This window comes from Malurus melanocephalus, unplaced genomic scaffold (genome assembly GCF_030028575.1).
Source record: "Malurus melanocephalus ecotype Western Australia unplaced genomic scaffold, MMel_1.1 scaffold_44, whole genome shotgun sequence".
NCBI lineage: Eukaryota > Metazoa > Chordata > Aves > Passeriformes > Maluridae > Malurus > Malurus melanocephalus.
The window spans coordinates 2,747,451-2,763,458 of NW_026623276.1; the positions used below are offsets into that span (position 1 = coordinate 2,747,451).

The 16,008-nt window shown below is 35.6% G+C and overlaps 1 protein-coding gene across 3 annotated transcripts in view; it reads left to right on the plus strand.

The window, feature by feature from the left end:
* The window catches only part of MIB1 (MIB E3 ubiquitin protein ligase 1), a 77,166-nt gene that overhangs the window by 21,336 nt on the left and 39,822 nt on the right, over positions 1–16,008 (plus strand). For all 3 annotated transcript variants that reach the window (XM_057364934.1, XM_057364936.1, XM_057364935.1), the window contains exons 5-12: positions 594–660; positions 1,902–2,106; positions 3,470–3,653; positions 3,956–4,100; positions 5,245–5,378; positions 6,393–6,500; positions 10,144–10,341; positions 12,766–12,917. In XM_057364934.1, the coding sequence (XP_057220917.1) occupies positions 594–660; positions 1,902–2,106; positions 3,470–3,653; positions 3,956–4,100; positions 5,245–5,378; positions 6,393–6,500; positions 10,144–10,341; positions 12,766–12,917 (1,193 nt within the window). The remainder of the gene's footprint in view (positions 1–593; positions 661–1,901; positions 2,107–3,469; positions 3,654–3,955; positions 4,101–5,244; positions 5,379–6,392; positions 6,501–10,143; positions 10,342–12,765; positions 12,918–16,008) is intronic.

Genomic DNA, 16,008 nt, shown 5'->3' on the forward strand with positions numbered 1-16,008 from the left:
GTGAATAGGAGTTGGTCACCACACTTGAAATTTCCCTTCCTYATAATATGAAACAGTTTCATGGGGGATGAACTTTAGAACTTCTTTCTTTARAAAGAGCATGTTTAGCTCAGCTTAGTGGTGTTTTGTTGGTGTTTTTAAAGTAATAGCCTTCTGCATATTCCTAWTTGAAAAGTTTTTGTTTAGTGGAATTTGAGTGACAAGTTTTCAAGTTAAACATGRATCTGCCAAAAAGTGTTGGGAAGAGTGGGCAACACTGGCAGGCATTAAATGTTTCCTTGCTTATGTTCACAGAATKCCTTGGAAAAATAACTTAATAGAACAATGTAAAGGTGCTTTGTGTTTAGTTTAATTCCTGTCTTTGAACTTAGAATATCTCATCCTTTATAGTCTCTTATATTTGTAAACGTTATTAAAATCTTGAGACTGTCAAGGATGATAGATTGGAAAGTATTTGAGATTGTGTGCATCATGGGACATGTTTTTTGTACACATAATTTTCAGCCTTTCTTAATTAAATATTTCAATACTRGTTTCACTGACCTGGAGACTTGGTCATGGAGGACTAAAGTTGTCTCAATCTCTCTCCGTAGTCTGACCTGAAATGCGTTCAAGATGCAAAAGGGGGCTCTTTCTACAGAGACCATTGTCCTGTGTTAGGTAAGTTGAAGGTGAAGTAAATTCATGTTGATTTRTATTAATTATACTCACTCTGGATTTTTTTGCTTTTTAAATGTCATATAAAAGGACTGTCCTTACTAGTGAAACGTTAATAGTAACATTTCTATTCATGATAAATTGTCATGCTTTTCTAAATTGTCTTTGGTATCAGTGAGCCAAGGTGATGGCAAGGGAGCTTTTAAGCGTACATTAAATTATGAATTGTGTGTCCTGTGGACTGTATTTCTAAAAAACGAAACATAGCTGTGCATTCTTATAAAACTGGCTTAAATATTCAGAGACGTTCAATGAATCAGCATGTGTGTGGCCATAAACAAGAGTCACTTGAACATGTACTGTAACCTGTAACCTTTGTAGTAATGCTGGTGTATATTGTGACATCCTGGTTCAGATTTTCTGCATCAGCTGTTGCAGTGACTCATTCCTCTTAGTGTCTTAGTTGTGCTGTAGACTACTACAGAGTATAAAAAATGATTGCCAGGTGTTTTGCTTTTTTGAAATATGGGCAAGTTGGGATAAAGGTTGTAGATCATTAGGCACAAATGTACTAATTATTAATTTCCTTAGCAAAGCACTTGGCTGTGAAACTGTATACTACAGTAAATTTTGCCTTTCTTCTGGAGTTTCTTACTATACTTAAATGCTTAAAAAACCTTAGCTGATAATACTGATTWTTCTRAAGTGAKTATTTTTTGTTAACAAGTCTTAATYTTATTCCTTGCCCAAATGCTTGAAGTATGACCAGTAAGCACTTTGGTTGTATTGACATCAGAGCTTTTATGTATCCAGATGTCCAACATCATATGATACCTTTTAAGACTCCAGTTAAAGCTGATAGTGGAGTTTGTCACAAGTATTTAGCATTTGCCAAATATTRTTGTTGCTATTTGCCCTGAAGACTCAACAAGAAACACACAATTCCATTGCCAGAGATTCAGAAGCTATTTTACCTGTTGGCCACTACAGTTGCAGACATTGTTGTGGAGTCASCATCCCTGGAAGTTCAAAAAATATRTGGATACAGCGTACTTGGAACCTATATGGTTCGAGTTCATGGCGAATGTGGTGATGGTGCTAGGTTGGTGGTTGTACTTGAAAATCTCAAAGGTCTTTTCCAACCTTAATGTTTCTGTGAGTCTTGGAAATTACCTTCTGTGCTTTAAATTGCCTGGAWGGTTAGTATGGTAATGTAAACTTCCTTTTTTCTTACTCTCTTTCAGGTGAGCAAAATGGTAACAGAAACCCTGGTGGACTGCAAATAGGTGACCTTGTAAACATTGACCTCGACTTGGAAATTGTGCAGTCTTTGCAGCATGGTCATGGAGGATGGACYGATGGCATGTTTGAAACTTTAACAACAACCGGAACGGTTTGTGGCATCGATGAGGACCACGACATTGTAGTACAATATCCAAGTGGCAACAGGTTTGTTATATAACCTTCCTTGTTGGTTCTCACAAACTTCCTTTGCCTTCAGTTCTTGTGATTACTTGGTGCCAGAAGCTTTCTCTTCTCTTTTTGTGTCTGTTAAGATTTCCATCRCTATTTGTAATGAAGAATTTGAAGATGTTTTAGTGGGAAGAGGAWGATTGCTTCTTCTCTCACTTGGTGGAAGTTTGAGACAAAATAAGAAACTATGTTCTGGACTATCTTATTTGCAAAATGTAGTGTTTTAAGCAGTAACTTGTTTTTTTTAATTGCAAATTTTCTATCCCATGGTTTCAAGGGGAAAGATAATAGCAATTAATTGTGGGGTTTCAGGAAAATAGGTTAAGAGGACAGGTGACAAACTTCTGAGGGATCTTGTCTAAACTAAGGTCACCTTGCCATGATCCATATCTGGCCTTTTATTGTTCAAAGGAATGTTAGTTTATGTAAATACAGACCAAGAGTGGAAGGTATTGGGGAAGCCGGAATCACTCCCTGCAAGCAATTTAGGTGTGAGTTTTCCTTGGCTGCATCCTCACTAACAAGATTCAAACTCAGCTGTACAGTTGGRTTTGAATCTGAAATGCCCATGTGATTTTTGTTCTGTTGAACTCAAGTATTTGGCTTATTTTTAAAAAGCAGCTGGTGAATGGTATATAATTTCAGTGTATGGAGATTTACCTGATCAGTTTGTCCAGAAAGAATTATCAGTACATTGTTCATTCAGGATTTCCCTCAAGGTACTCTTTTTTAGTATTGCAAAATAATGCAGAACAAAGCTGTTTTCTTCTGGCAGTCATATCAGCATAGTCAATGACAGGTGCTGCTCTGTCTAGTGGTCTGGTCCCTGACTAAACAGCTAAATGCTTCTAAATCAGTAAAATTTATAGTACCAATAGGATCATTTGGTTGAAAATTGAGATTTATCTAGGCATCTTTTGGGCTGTGGGGAGGGCCCAAAATTCTGTGTTCTTCCCATGTTATTTCCTGATAGTTCAGTCCTTTGTGAGTCAGACTGGATCTGCCGTTTTTCAAMGAGTTATTTCCCATCCCTGGAAAGACAAATCAACTGTATAGCTACTTTCAGGCCTTTTACATTGCTGCCAGCTTGCTTCCCCTTAGGCAGGATATTTCTTAATTGTCTTTACAAATCTATGTCTCTGAAGATTATCCTTGATATTAATTAATGAGCCATAGGCGAGTTTATGGACAAAAAATGGATAACAACAAATAGAGTATCCACAGTATCCAATCACCAGAAGTTTGTAGCCATAAAAACAGAAACTTACCCAGCAGATATTTTTAAACATGTATTTCACTTTGTGTTTTTAAAATCTACTTTAAATGATTCATTGTTTAGGTGGACATTTAATCCAGCTGTTCTCACCAAGGCCAACGTTGTCCGAAGTGGAGATGCTGCTCAAGGTGCAGAAGGAGGTACCTCTCAGTTCCAAGTGGGTGACCTTGTTCAAGTATGTTAYGACCTGGAGCGTATCAAGCTTCTCCAGAGAGGTCACGGAGAGTGGGCCGAGGCAATGCTTCCGGTGAGTAGCTGTGTTTACATTCATAGGATGGTAAAGCTTGTACAGTATTTCTAGTTATGATTGKTAATATATCTGGAGGTTGTGGGAGTCTAAAAGGGTTTTTCTTCTAAGTTAAAGGTTGTATTTCATCACAGTGTRATTCTTGTTCAGGTGTAGCAATCTGCTTGGCCTAATGAAATCTATCTGAAGGTAGTAGTGACTATACTGCTAAACAGTGGACTGAATATAATTTGTATGAAACATTCAATTTTCTGAATATTTCTTTTTAGTATTATTTGCATCTCATGTTTTCTTTAATTCAGACTTTAGGTAAAGTTGGCCGGGTTCAGCAGATCTATTCAGACAGTGACTTAAAGGTAGAGGTTTGTGGGACATCTTGGACCTATAATCCAGCAGCTGTCTCGAAGGTGGCATCAGCAGGATCTGCTATAAGTAATGCATCTGGTGGTAAGTTTGAAGAATAACCAGTAATATATGCATGATAAGTAATAGTGTTAATTAAAAAAAGTATTATTAGGTACTAATATGTTGTTTGTATGCAAGGTTAACAATAGACTTGGTGCTTATGTAATTGAAGTTGCACTTGAGAAAGATATATAGAGAAAAAGCCTTACAGTCAATATGCAGATGATGTTGTATTGATCAGGTGCTTCTGTTTGGTCACAGTGCAGGTGTGTCTTTGGAGGTCCACTCTAAGGACTTCAAAATGTTTGGAAGGGACATTAGATTGAAGTAGGGACTGAGGCCTGAAAAGCATGTCACTGGCAGTAACAAGCAGACTCCCTGTTTAATAGGTGGTTTAAGAYAGCAAGCATAGGTGAGGGATCTGTTGCACGTGGTTACTCAGAATGCTTATTTCTTTAAAATTTCTGCCTTAAAATTTAGTCAGACATCTTCTGACTAATTACAGTGGGATTTTTTGGTGTGTCTATGTAATCACACTTCTGTTTTGTTGAACTTGCTGTCATTCATATAATAACAAGGCAGAAAGGCTGTCCAGTGTGTTTTATGTTTTGTTGGCAGTTCCACAGATCAATTGAAACTAGAAGTTTTCCTTTTTTTAGTCACAGCTAGTTGTTTTTTCCTCTTCACATATTTGCTTTAATGCCAAGAAACCTTTCCACATAGTTTTCTAGATTTTTTCCTAAGGAGGCATAGATGTAGTGAGTTTTCTCAATAAAGAATCAAGTCACAGTGGCCATAAAACTGTCTAGAAGAGTAATACAACCTAGCATTTCAAATCACAGAGGACAGGCTGTACCTAATGTTAGATAGTCTGTTATAATAATACATAAATTCATGTTTTACCTTGTCCCCACCCTTTTGTATTTTGTGTGAGAAGAGACACTTGTGGTTCAGTCATTTTTGTTCTGAAGTGTCTGATGTGGCAGTCTCCCCTGTCTAAAGGGTACTGGGGTGCAGCTCTTAYTTCTAACTCAGTAATATTTTACAGTTGCCATTTCATGGTGGTTTGTGTATTACTGTGTACATGGCCTATGTACATTTGCCTTAGACAAATGTAACTGAGTTTTTTTCTGTTCTTGCATAAGTAGAATTGTAATCTTAGTTGTCCTTTGTTTAACAATTATAGAGAGACTGTCACAGCTATTGAAAAAATTGTTTGAAACCCAAGAATCYGGAGATCTCAATGAAGAATTGGTTAAAGCTGCTGCCAATGGAGACGTTGCTAAAGTGGAAGACTTGCTCAAGAGGCCAGACGTAGATGTGAGTGTTCTGTTTTGAAGTACCTCTTTTGGGGACCTGTAGCACTAAAGGAAGTGCAGCTGTCCTGAATACTCCTTGCTATAGTGTACCTTCCTAGAAGTAGTACAGCTAGTTCCAGTGTCTCTTCTCCCATTTGTTGTCCTATGAAATGTGTGTGGGCTGTGTGAACATAGAGCTGTGCATACTTCCTTCCTGGGCAGATTTTGTGTTCTTTTGTCTGCCATGAATTGAAATACTTTTCAACCTTTGTCTGCCAGAGTTGATGCAAAGAACCARATGTTCACAATTACTGAAGGGTCTTCAAATTCTTCTGTTTCAAGGGGATAGAAAGAAGGAGGGTAGATATTTCAGGATGTTTTTGTTGTTGACAGTTTTTGTTTTGTTTTATTAACTCTTGAGGTAGATTATCTAGTCTCAGTCAGATTCCTTTTACCAACATGTATAATTACCTAATACTGAAAAGTTTAAAAGAAAATGCTTAATAATCATAGGACTTCATTTAGGGAACATAGTTTAATTTAAGTCACCAGCTTTCTCACTACAGCAGTAGTAATGCTTGCAGCTAAAAGTCTGAACTTTTTTACTTCKGAGCACTGATTTGTAGCTTCAGACYTTATAAAACATAAGATTTTGTTCCAACTCTTTCCTCTTGCAGTAAATTATGCAAGGAAGTTACATGTAYCATAGAGAAGACAGGTATAAATCTGAGACTTGGTCTCAAAAATCTTGCTATTACAGGAGTCGCCCAAAAAGGACTTTTTAGTCCAAGTGTCATTAATGTCTAATGYTTGTTATAAATCCACTTCTTTCATTTCCTCTTTCCTTCAATCTAGCTATTACWATAGAAATCAAATAGAGAAGGTCCAGAACATCTCTATGTGCTAGAAAGGCATCTGGGAATTGTTCATTTGATGCTATGATATGTGTACTGTTGCTTTAAGTTTTCTACCGCTAAACAGCCTCACAGAAATGTSTGTGTGTCTTGCAACTCACCAACAAGTGTTGGCATTCCAGGTGAATGGGCAATGTGCTGGGCACACAGCTATGCAAGCTGCAAGCCAGAATGGCCATGTCGACATTTTGAAGTTGCTTCTGAAACAGAACGTGGATGTAGAAGCAGAGGTAACCTAAAAATTTCAAAATACACTTCATGTGTCCTTTTTGTTACATGTATGATAATTGTACTCAACTTGCCTTCTTTTTAAAGGTCAGAGAGAGTGAAAAAACTGTTTTTATTATTGTGTGCCCAAATTAGACTCCTCCTAACATTATTATAAAGGGTCAAGATCTAATTCTTTAACGCGTCTTATTAAATGAAATGTAATACTAACTACTAACATAATAGAGCTATGTAAGCTGGTATGTGATGAAGTCCTTTCTTTCCTTTGTTTCATTTCAACAATGCAATGGGAACTCTGCCTGTGGCATTGAGGGAAAAAGATGTTGTCAGATGCTGCATCACCAACTGCAAATGCTTCCCCTACTTCTTACACAGAGTTCAGTTAGGAGAAATCTTTCAGTTCTTAACTAAAGCAAGTTTAAGCTGAAAGTAATAGCAGTATCTTTGGGTAGAAAATGCCAGGTCTGCTTCTAGTTTTTCTATGCCCTTTTTTTTAACTTCACTGAAAATGGAAGGGATTCTCTTGTTTAGGTTTTTTAGAMTAATTGTTTGTGAGAATTATTTGTCAGCATACTGTGATATTTGCATTTTGAATTGATTTTTACTCAGTTATTTACACAGAATGCACTGCTATTGCAACCATTTCTCATTTTGTGAGGCACAAGAATGATCTGTCAAATTTGATTYAATAAGAATAAAAATTGAATTCTTGCAGAATGCTGAGAAAATAATTATGCACCCAGTTGTAGTTTGCATAACAGAAAAATAGCTTCACATGCGTGGGCATCTACAATTGTATTTGGTATACAGAAGTTATAGAATGTTAAAACATTAATGAAGCAATGTAGTTCTTCATTAACTAAAATTATTTTTGTATTTTTAGATACACAGTTAATTTTTAAATATTTCCTGCTAAATTCTTCAGATGGCTTAGATTGATGCAGTACATACTTGCTGTGGTGTGATTTCAGTGAAGTAACTTCMTTTTAGAAATAGCGCTTTCACTGCAGTACAAAGCATATGCTGTTAAAATTAGGCTAAACTGCTTTTCATCTGCTATGTTAATAAGGTGGTGGACTGAAGGAAGGGTTAGAAGCATTAAAGAGGTAGATAGAAGCACTACTTAAACAGTTTCAAGGCAATGCACCTGGGAAGCTGCTAGCACTAGAATTGTGAAGTGTCATGTTTACCCAGACTTCAGAAGCACCATCACACCAGCAGGCATATAATTGTCAGGGATTTTATTTGACTTTTACAGYCTTTTTCACATGACTGTGTTGCTTAAGTGAAGATGTTATTCCCACTTAATTAYATAATTGCCTTGATTATTAGAATAGATATCATTTTCTTACTATTATTAGATTAATAGTTGTATTTTTCAGGCTTTAAAAAATATAAGCTATTTATAAATATACAAAAATAAATTATATATATATAATKGTKTATAAAATGCAAAGATCCAGCAGAGCCATCCCATTAAGCAGAGAGCAAAAATTTAGTCTGTTTACTTCACTGTTGTGGTCTGTGGCATGGAAGCAATGGATAAAAATCCTTACTTTCCTTGTTTTATAGCAAAGTTGGATATTTTTACACTTACAATCATTACTGCAGAGTAWATACAATCATGATGACATTTTCTGGGGATACCCTCGTTGTCTCCTGTGTTTTTCTCTGATGTCTTTATGTAGAGTAYRAATGCCCTCTRTYTAGTCTGAAAACAGTTTGCTACTGACATAGCTCAAAAAGCCTAATGTAGATATTGCATRGTTAAAATATGCAGCCTTCTAGGCTGCAGAAWTTAATGGTCATCAATTATTATATTAACAGCACTGACAAGATTATACTGTTGTCATGTATAGAAATGTAGTGCTTTTAATATTTAGATTTATATCTAAACATAAGTCTTAGGACAGATGATTTACTAGTTGCTAGCTTTTTCTAGATGAATTAGTACTATTGGGTAGGATTCAGCTCCTGAGATTATTTGTTTTGATGCTGAGCTAAAAATGAGCCTGCATGATCTTGGACCTCTGCTAATTAAAATAGGAACTTCATGCATTAAGACTTAATAAAATCAGGGAATTGTGTCTCAAAATTGAAATACGTGAAAACTAAAACATTCAGTAATTATGTGGATTTTCATCCATAAATATCTTGGTGTACTTTACAGACTGCAGATACAGAAAGACAAATGACCATGCATCTGTGAAACCRAGTACTCTGTAAATACAAGTCTAGTAGCAGTTTAGGACTACTCTTGATAAGGTTTCCTCCTAATGATCCTTATRACCAGATGAAAAATACAGAGAAGTCCACCTTTCTGGTCCTTTCCCCTTCCAAAAGGGCTTTGGCTTCTTTTGACTGTTCATGTTAGATAAGCCTGAGAAGGAATCCTGTGATCTGAAAAGGCARCTTGGTAGCATGAGTTGATTTGGAAGGAATAAAAGTGTCTTTTCAAAAGCTGTTGAAACCACTGTTTAGTGCCCTTACCATCTTGAAAACCATATCCATATTTTCAAAAGGATACATTTGTTAATTAGAGGATAAGTCTTCTTCCTCCATTTTAAATGCTGTAACTAGTCTCATTGTTTTATGAGCAAATAGTTTATGCTAAGAGTTATTAATTTTTGCATTGATATAAAATACTTGTGTTCTTTATAATAAAATACTTTTGCAAGGTGTTGCCGAAGAAGCAGATTGGTAAGAAATTAAGCTTACTCAGGAAAGCCAGTGAGCCCTTGACCAGTCATGATTTTTTTCTTAAAATTGTCAGTGTTTCTGTTTTCAAAATTGAAACCTGCAAATGCATTGTCATATTAAACTATGCAGAAATACTCAGTTAGAAACTAGCTTATGGAAGTTATTTCATCGTCTTCATTTTTGTCTTGTATACTGTCATTAATGCTGATATCACTTGATTGATATTTTAAAATGTTTCATCGACTTTTATGAATGTAAAAATAGCCCAAGCTGACAAATTTGACTTTCGTACTTTAATTCTCAGTTTGGGTGAAACTGAAACAAACTGAATCAGCGTTCTAATGCTCTGAATCATCATCACAGAATCAGAATTTCTAGTTAATGTCAGCATCAATCACAAATTTCCTTTGGAAAAGGTTTATTAAATGAATACCATGACATATAATAAACCCTAACAAATATTAACCTAATTGTATGAAAAAGGCAATACTTATGTCTTGCAAAATGATTTGGAATCTGTAACACTTCCCAGGTTGCGGGAAGAATTACACTGGGATATTAAGTGTAATACTGTTTGGGCATTGGATTTAGTTTGTGGGTTTTCTGGTTGTTTTGTTTGGCTTTTTTTCTCGACAGTGGCTGTTTTGTAGTAGAAGCCCAAATCCATTTGAGTTTGATGAACATGTCACACAAAGATTCAGGGCAATAATTGTATATSCTGTAGAATATCATATGTTGAAGAATATGTGTGTTTGTATATGAACTTAATCTTCATCCTCTGTTGCTGCAGTTTGAGCAATTATTTARTTAAGTATTTTAATGATATCATGGTTGTCTAATTTTTCTTGTTCCATCAAATACGGAYAGTTGTTAGTTTAAATTAATCTTCTTGTTTGAATGCAAAGGATATGTGAAATTTATTGGGTCAAATGAATGTTTCTTTAGGACAAGGATGGGGACMGGGCTGTCCATCATGCAGCCTTCGGTGATGAGGGTGCTGTGATCGAGGTTTTGCACCGAGGCAGCGCAGATTTGAATGCTCGCAACAAGCGTAGGCAGACTCCACTGCACATTGCTGTCAACAAAGGTCATCTGCAAGTTGTCAAGACTTTACTGGACTTTGGCTGCCATCCTAGTCTCCAGGTAAAGTAAATTTTAATGTAGGTTCACTTTTCAGCTACTGAATTGTATGATTTGCTGCGTGTAGGTAGGTGATAGAAAAATTATGGAAAATGGGATTGAAAGGAACAGACACTGAAATTTCTGTCTCAGCTTTTGCCCCAACATGTGATCAGCAGTAGCAGAAATGCTATTAGGTCTGTTTGTTTCCTTGACAGCTAGACTGACACCTGGTTTATTCTAGACACTTGATATTAATTGGTATTTTCACACATTGTAGTTATTTCTAATTGTTAACTTTCCCTCCAGGTTAATTACTCCTATATCGAACCTGCACTTGTTTGCTTCTTCTGCAAGCGGCAGTTTAGCAGGCCGACAATACTGATAGTATGTTTTGTTAAAAGAAACCTTTTATTTTTTCCCAAGATTGACCTGTAATTGATAGAACTATTTAGTCAGATTCACTTTCAAATGTTCAGCTTTTTATCCAGAAAACCCTCATGCACAGGCTCCCAAGTACTATAATTTCACAGGGAATTTAATCTGTAATGATGGTGGTGGAAGCAGTAATGTAAGTGCAACGTCCTGTTTAGAAGGTAGAGTGGAAATATGCTATCAGATTAGGAGGTATCCACACTGCTGAATGCAGCTGTATGCACTGGATTAGTAAAACAAATGAGATTGGGTAAGTTTGAAGAGATGTTCATCAGAAAGAAAAAGCTGTAGTGGCCTGGGCAAATCAAGATATGCAGTAATAACACATTGCCTCCTTGTTTTGCATTGTCAAAAATCAGATTTTTTTGAAGCTGTATGTCCACATAAAAGATGAGCAAAAACTTCATTGAAACTTGTGAGCTTAGTGTTTGTTTATCTCCTTCTGCCTGATTCTTTAGGTCTTGATCTTGCTGAGGTTGAGCTGTTACATCCCTGTTTAGTGTTTGTTGAACAGGAGATCTAATAAGGAATCTGATGTGCTGAGACCAGTGAAGGGTGACTGTAAATCACATAATGACAYAGAGGTAGCCAAAGTATATGTGCCTGAGTTAAAATTACAGAATTCTGTTTCAGTTGAAAAAGTCAGTAGAATGGTGTTGTGACACCCCGTCTTCAAAATATAATTGCTGTTGAAAAGAATGAACTTTCACGTTCAGCATGTGTGCTGAGGRGCTGTGATGTGCTAATGTGAGTAGGTGATTGATTTGGTCAATGAGAGCACCTGGCAGTAAGACTGAGGCATGACTGGAATTGAACTGGCCAGCACTCTACTACTCCAGCCACTTCAATATGTAAACAGAAACATATGTTAGTTTGTAAACAGGAAATTCAGGAAATATGATCAATTAAACCAAATAAAACTACATGATTTAGTTTTGGCATACTGGTTCACATTCGTTCAARTGTTTCCATATTCCAGTACTTTTTCTTTGGGAGGTTTTGATTCTCAGTGTAGAGATCTGTTTTCGTACTAGTGTATTGCTAAAATGTTCAGTTTCTGTGTTAGTCAGTTTGCAGTTGAGTCAGTGTTGGTGGCAAAAGACTTCCTGACTTACATGGTGCAAGAATTTTACTGGAAACATAAATCTAGAGATTTTGCCTATGTAGCTGCAAATCAGCTTAAATGGATGTGTTTTTTTGCTATTAGTCTAGGGCATTCCTCTTCAGCCATTTGAGTCCTTGAATAAGTTATGTACAAAATGCTTCTAGGAATAAAAAGTATTTTTTCCTTATTTGGGATATTTGAAAGTAAAACATCAAGCTAAAAATATAAATTCTTYGCCTGTTCAATTGTGCAGTCCAGTGTTATTGTGTGGCTTGTGTAATATAATCTTGTATTAGCCATAACAAGTTAAATMTAATATCACTTTATGACATTGGCTTTTGCTTCATGGAAAATGATCTGCTTCAGTTAAAACAACAGATATGCCTACGTTTAGTACTTGGACTGCATTTTGTTTTGATTTGCCATTTTTTGTATTTCACACTGTTACTTTGGTATTGTCTTTTACATGGTTAATTGCTGGCTCAAAGTTAGCATCTATTACTCCAAATTCCATGCCTCCTTCTGCTTGACTAGTCTTYTCTCTGTCATGTTAGTTTTTGTTGCTGTCCTGTTACTCATAAATTGTAGTTTGGGCATCAGCTCTGTGTGGCTAAGAAGCATAGAGGAGTCATTATCTATCCCAGTGTCCTCAATATTATAGGATGCAGAGTATAGTTCTGGCAGTAGTGTGACTGTAAAATTGTGGAACCCAAGGTATGGTTTCCAACTGAAGCATTTGGAAAACTGGAGCAAGACGAGAAGCAGCTTGCTCTGAACTCTGCAATATAGCAACACTCAGGTCTGGAAGAGCTGGTTTGTGTTTGTGTAGTCAGTTTTCCTATTGATATTTTAGCATCTTTTTAATGTGGATGCATGCAAAAAYTGATGTAAACTGTTTCTGGTTTTAGGATTCTGAAGGAGACACTCCACTTCATGATGCAATAAGTAAAAAGCGTGATGATATCCTTGCTGTACTGTTAGAAGCTGGAGCAGATGTTACTATCACCAACAACAATGGGTTTAATGCTCTTCACCATGCTGCACTAAGAGGAAAYCCTAGGTACAGATTTCTTTTTAAAGATTATTTTTTATCTTTTGTAAAAGGAAAGTAAGTGCACGAGAGGTTAGAGCTATGGTATTCTTTCAGAAAATCCTTAAATCTGCATGTAGTTGTATTTCTTAAGGGTTGATGTTGCTTAGCTATGCATCTTTCTAATACTTGGAAGCCCTTACTAGAATGATACTAGGTGTCTGCTCAGTTAATGCTGTATTTGGGTGACTCCAGATTCCTGGAGATATGCCCTGTAGTGGCTGCAAAATGTTGCCAATTAAAGTTTTGATAAATAATTTAATAAGTAAGATTTTGAAGATAGGATCTTGAAGTAGGATAAAAAGTAGTAAATATTTCTACATTTTCYTTCTTGACTATTGGAATTGGCAAAGGGGTACGAGTTTTTTAGAAATACTTACTTGTGGATAATTATTAAGTACACCRTATAGTTATAAAGTGATTTTAGGATTGCATTAGATTTTATTTGTCAGTATATGAAGCAGTTAATTATATTTGCATAGAAGTATATCTAGAAGGAATTTTCTATTTCAGCTTTTATATAGCAACTCAACTGAAAAAGTTCATTTCAAGGCATAGYTTGTTTTATACTAGTTGCATTCTATAGTCTACATTCAATGTCCAGTTAAGATAGTTTTTGAAACCACTGCATAGATAGTACTTTAAAGGAAAGTTGTATTGCTGGTTCCTTATTGCATTGTGGACAAATGGTATTTTTAAAAGCTGTCATGCTAGCAAGACTTCAATAATACTTTATCCTGGGGTGGAGTATTCAGTATAGTTTACACARAAGAAATGTGTGTGTTTTAGCTTGTTTGCAACTAAATTCAGCTTTTCAGTTGAGAGAAGTAAGAGAAATAAGGCTGTAAACTTGTATTAATGTCACCCATATTATATGGGATWAAAATCTAGGTTACTCTCATAGAACATAGCTATCAAGACTGATAGTTAAAAAATAAACATAATTATTTATCTTTGTCTGTGGAATGGAATGMTTTTACAAGGTAAAAGTAGTGGTTGGAAGTGTCGATAGGATGAATAAATGTGTTTAACTTTTTCTACAGTACTCATAAAAGGTCTTTAAGAGAACATGTCAAGGACCAAGTGAGGGGAGCTTATTTTTGGCATTCAGGAGACATTTCTTTCAAGTCTGATTGTGAACTTCTTCCCGTAATGTGAATTCTTCATACTTACATAACAGCAATAGCCAGGAATGCTGTTTCCAACTGTCTCAGTTACCTAGGCTGGGTATTCTTTGTTAGTATTTTACTGCAGTGCATTTCCTCAGCTCTTGTGATAGTTGGTTTGTGTGACCGTGATCTCAATATGAGATACAAGGAAAGTGTGTGGGGAAGAAATGTTCTTCATAGGCATATGCTGGATATTTTTCTGTGGGTGAATGTTTTAGGAGTGGTGGAGGGATCCAAGTTGTAGTTCAGACTGGGTTAGTTAGATGGTTGGTACAATGTGAGGTACAGTGCAGTTTTGACCCAAAACCTTTCTTTCCTATGAAAAGTTTTTATTGGAAGTATAGGAAATGTTTTTCCAATATTAGTGATTTGAATGCTGTGTGGGTTCCCCCCTGGGAAACCTGGGGTTTCATTTAAATATAAAACAGTTGTTTAATGTTCTTTTTTGGTTGCAGTTCAATCTGAGCACTGCTCAAGCATGCAAATTTTGTCTCCATCACAGAAGTAGTAGTTTCATCTAGAATATCTAATGCTCACAGCATTAGATATTTTACCCATTRGCCTGGGAAGAAATGATTGAAAATAAAAACAAAATATATCTATTTTGATTTCTCCCGCCCCCAGCCAAAAATCATTGTAATAGTTTAATTTATTTCGGAGTTTAGTTCTATGTTACTCAACAATTCAGTGATAATAATTTTTTTTGTTGCTGATTTTGTAGTTCTGCCACTTGCCTRTTTCTGAATGAAACCAAAGTTTTTATATTTGCCACTTTATTTTTCTAATTTGATATAGAACAATGGCTATTACTGATCTGTTAAATGCACTAAGCACATGCTATTTAAAACACTGTTAAAAATAGCCTTGTGAACTTCAGCTCGTTGCTGCTGTGGGTCACAAACAGCACATAATRGATTCTGCTTGAAACCTTACTTGAGGACCTATCTTTTCTCATCTAAGCTTCCCTGCTCCACTTAAACTGGAATTTTGGTGGCTTCTGGATGTGGTGACTTATATTAATACAGTGCTCTAAATTCCCCTTGTATTCAATTATATAGATATATTATGGAATTTCTGTATTATTTGATAAAAATTAAATACATATTATATGTATATAAAAGTATATGCAATTGTATGTGTATCTATAATACTAAAAATTAAATACTTGCTGTGCAAGTCCACATCCATCTTCCTTGTTGAGGATAATGAAACAAATGCATGTGTTAAGTGTAYGAGTAAATAAAATGAAATGGATTTCTATAGTATATTTTACAATTGATGTCAAATAGGTATCTGGAGCCAATTTCATTTTTAGAGCAAAACCTCTTATTGCTTGCATTGTGACCTTTATAAATAATTGGGAGATAAATGTCCAGAAGAACYCCCAGAAACGGTGCTGAGGACAACATTCTGAAGTTTTAAATTTTTCATATGAAGACAAATGCATTCTATTCAAAATGTTTAAATATTGGATAAATATTATAAGAAAGATAGCAATTTTTGTTGCATAGCTTAGATTTTACTCAGCACTTTATCTTCCGTGGCAGTTTGGYTGTGTTTTCCACAAGTCAAGGTACAGTGTGTTTTGGAGAGCATCCTATTCTTAGRAGAATATTTCTCTTTTTCAGATTTTGCTTCTCTTTGTACCTTCTGAATTGATACAGAAAAAAGAACTTCTGGGCTTTGTGCTGATGTATAATGTTGAAATGTAGAATGGTTGTTAGTTTATGCTGTGGGTAGCTTTGAACTTGTGCATGGGAGATAGACCTAAAAAGAAATTTTAAATTAAGTGTGAGGAAGTTAAACTTTTATTTAATACATGGTTTCTTGTTCGTGATTTTTAACTGAGTCAGTCATATTAAAAGTGCATTTATTTTGGACTTCTTTCAAAG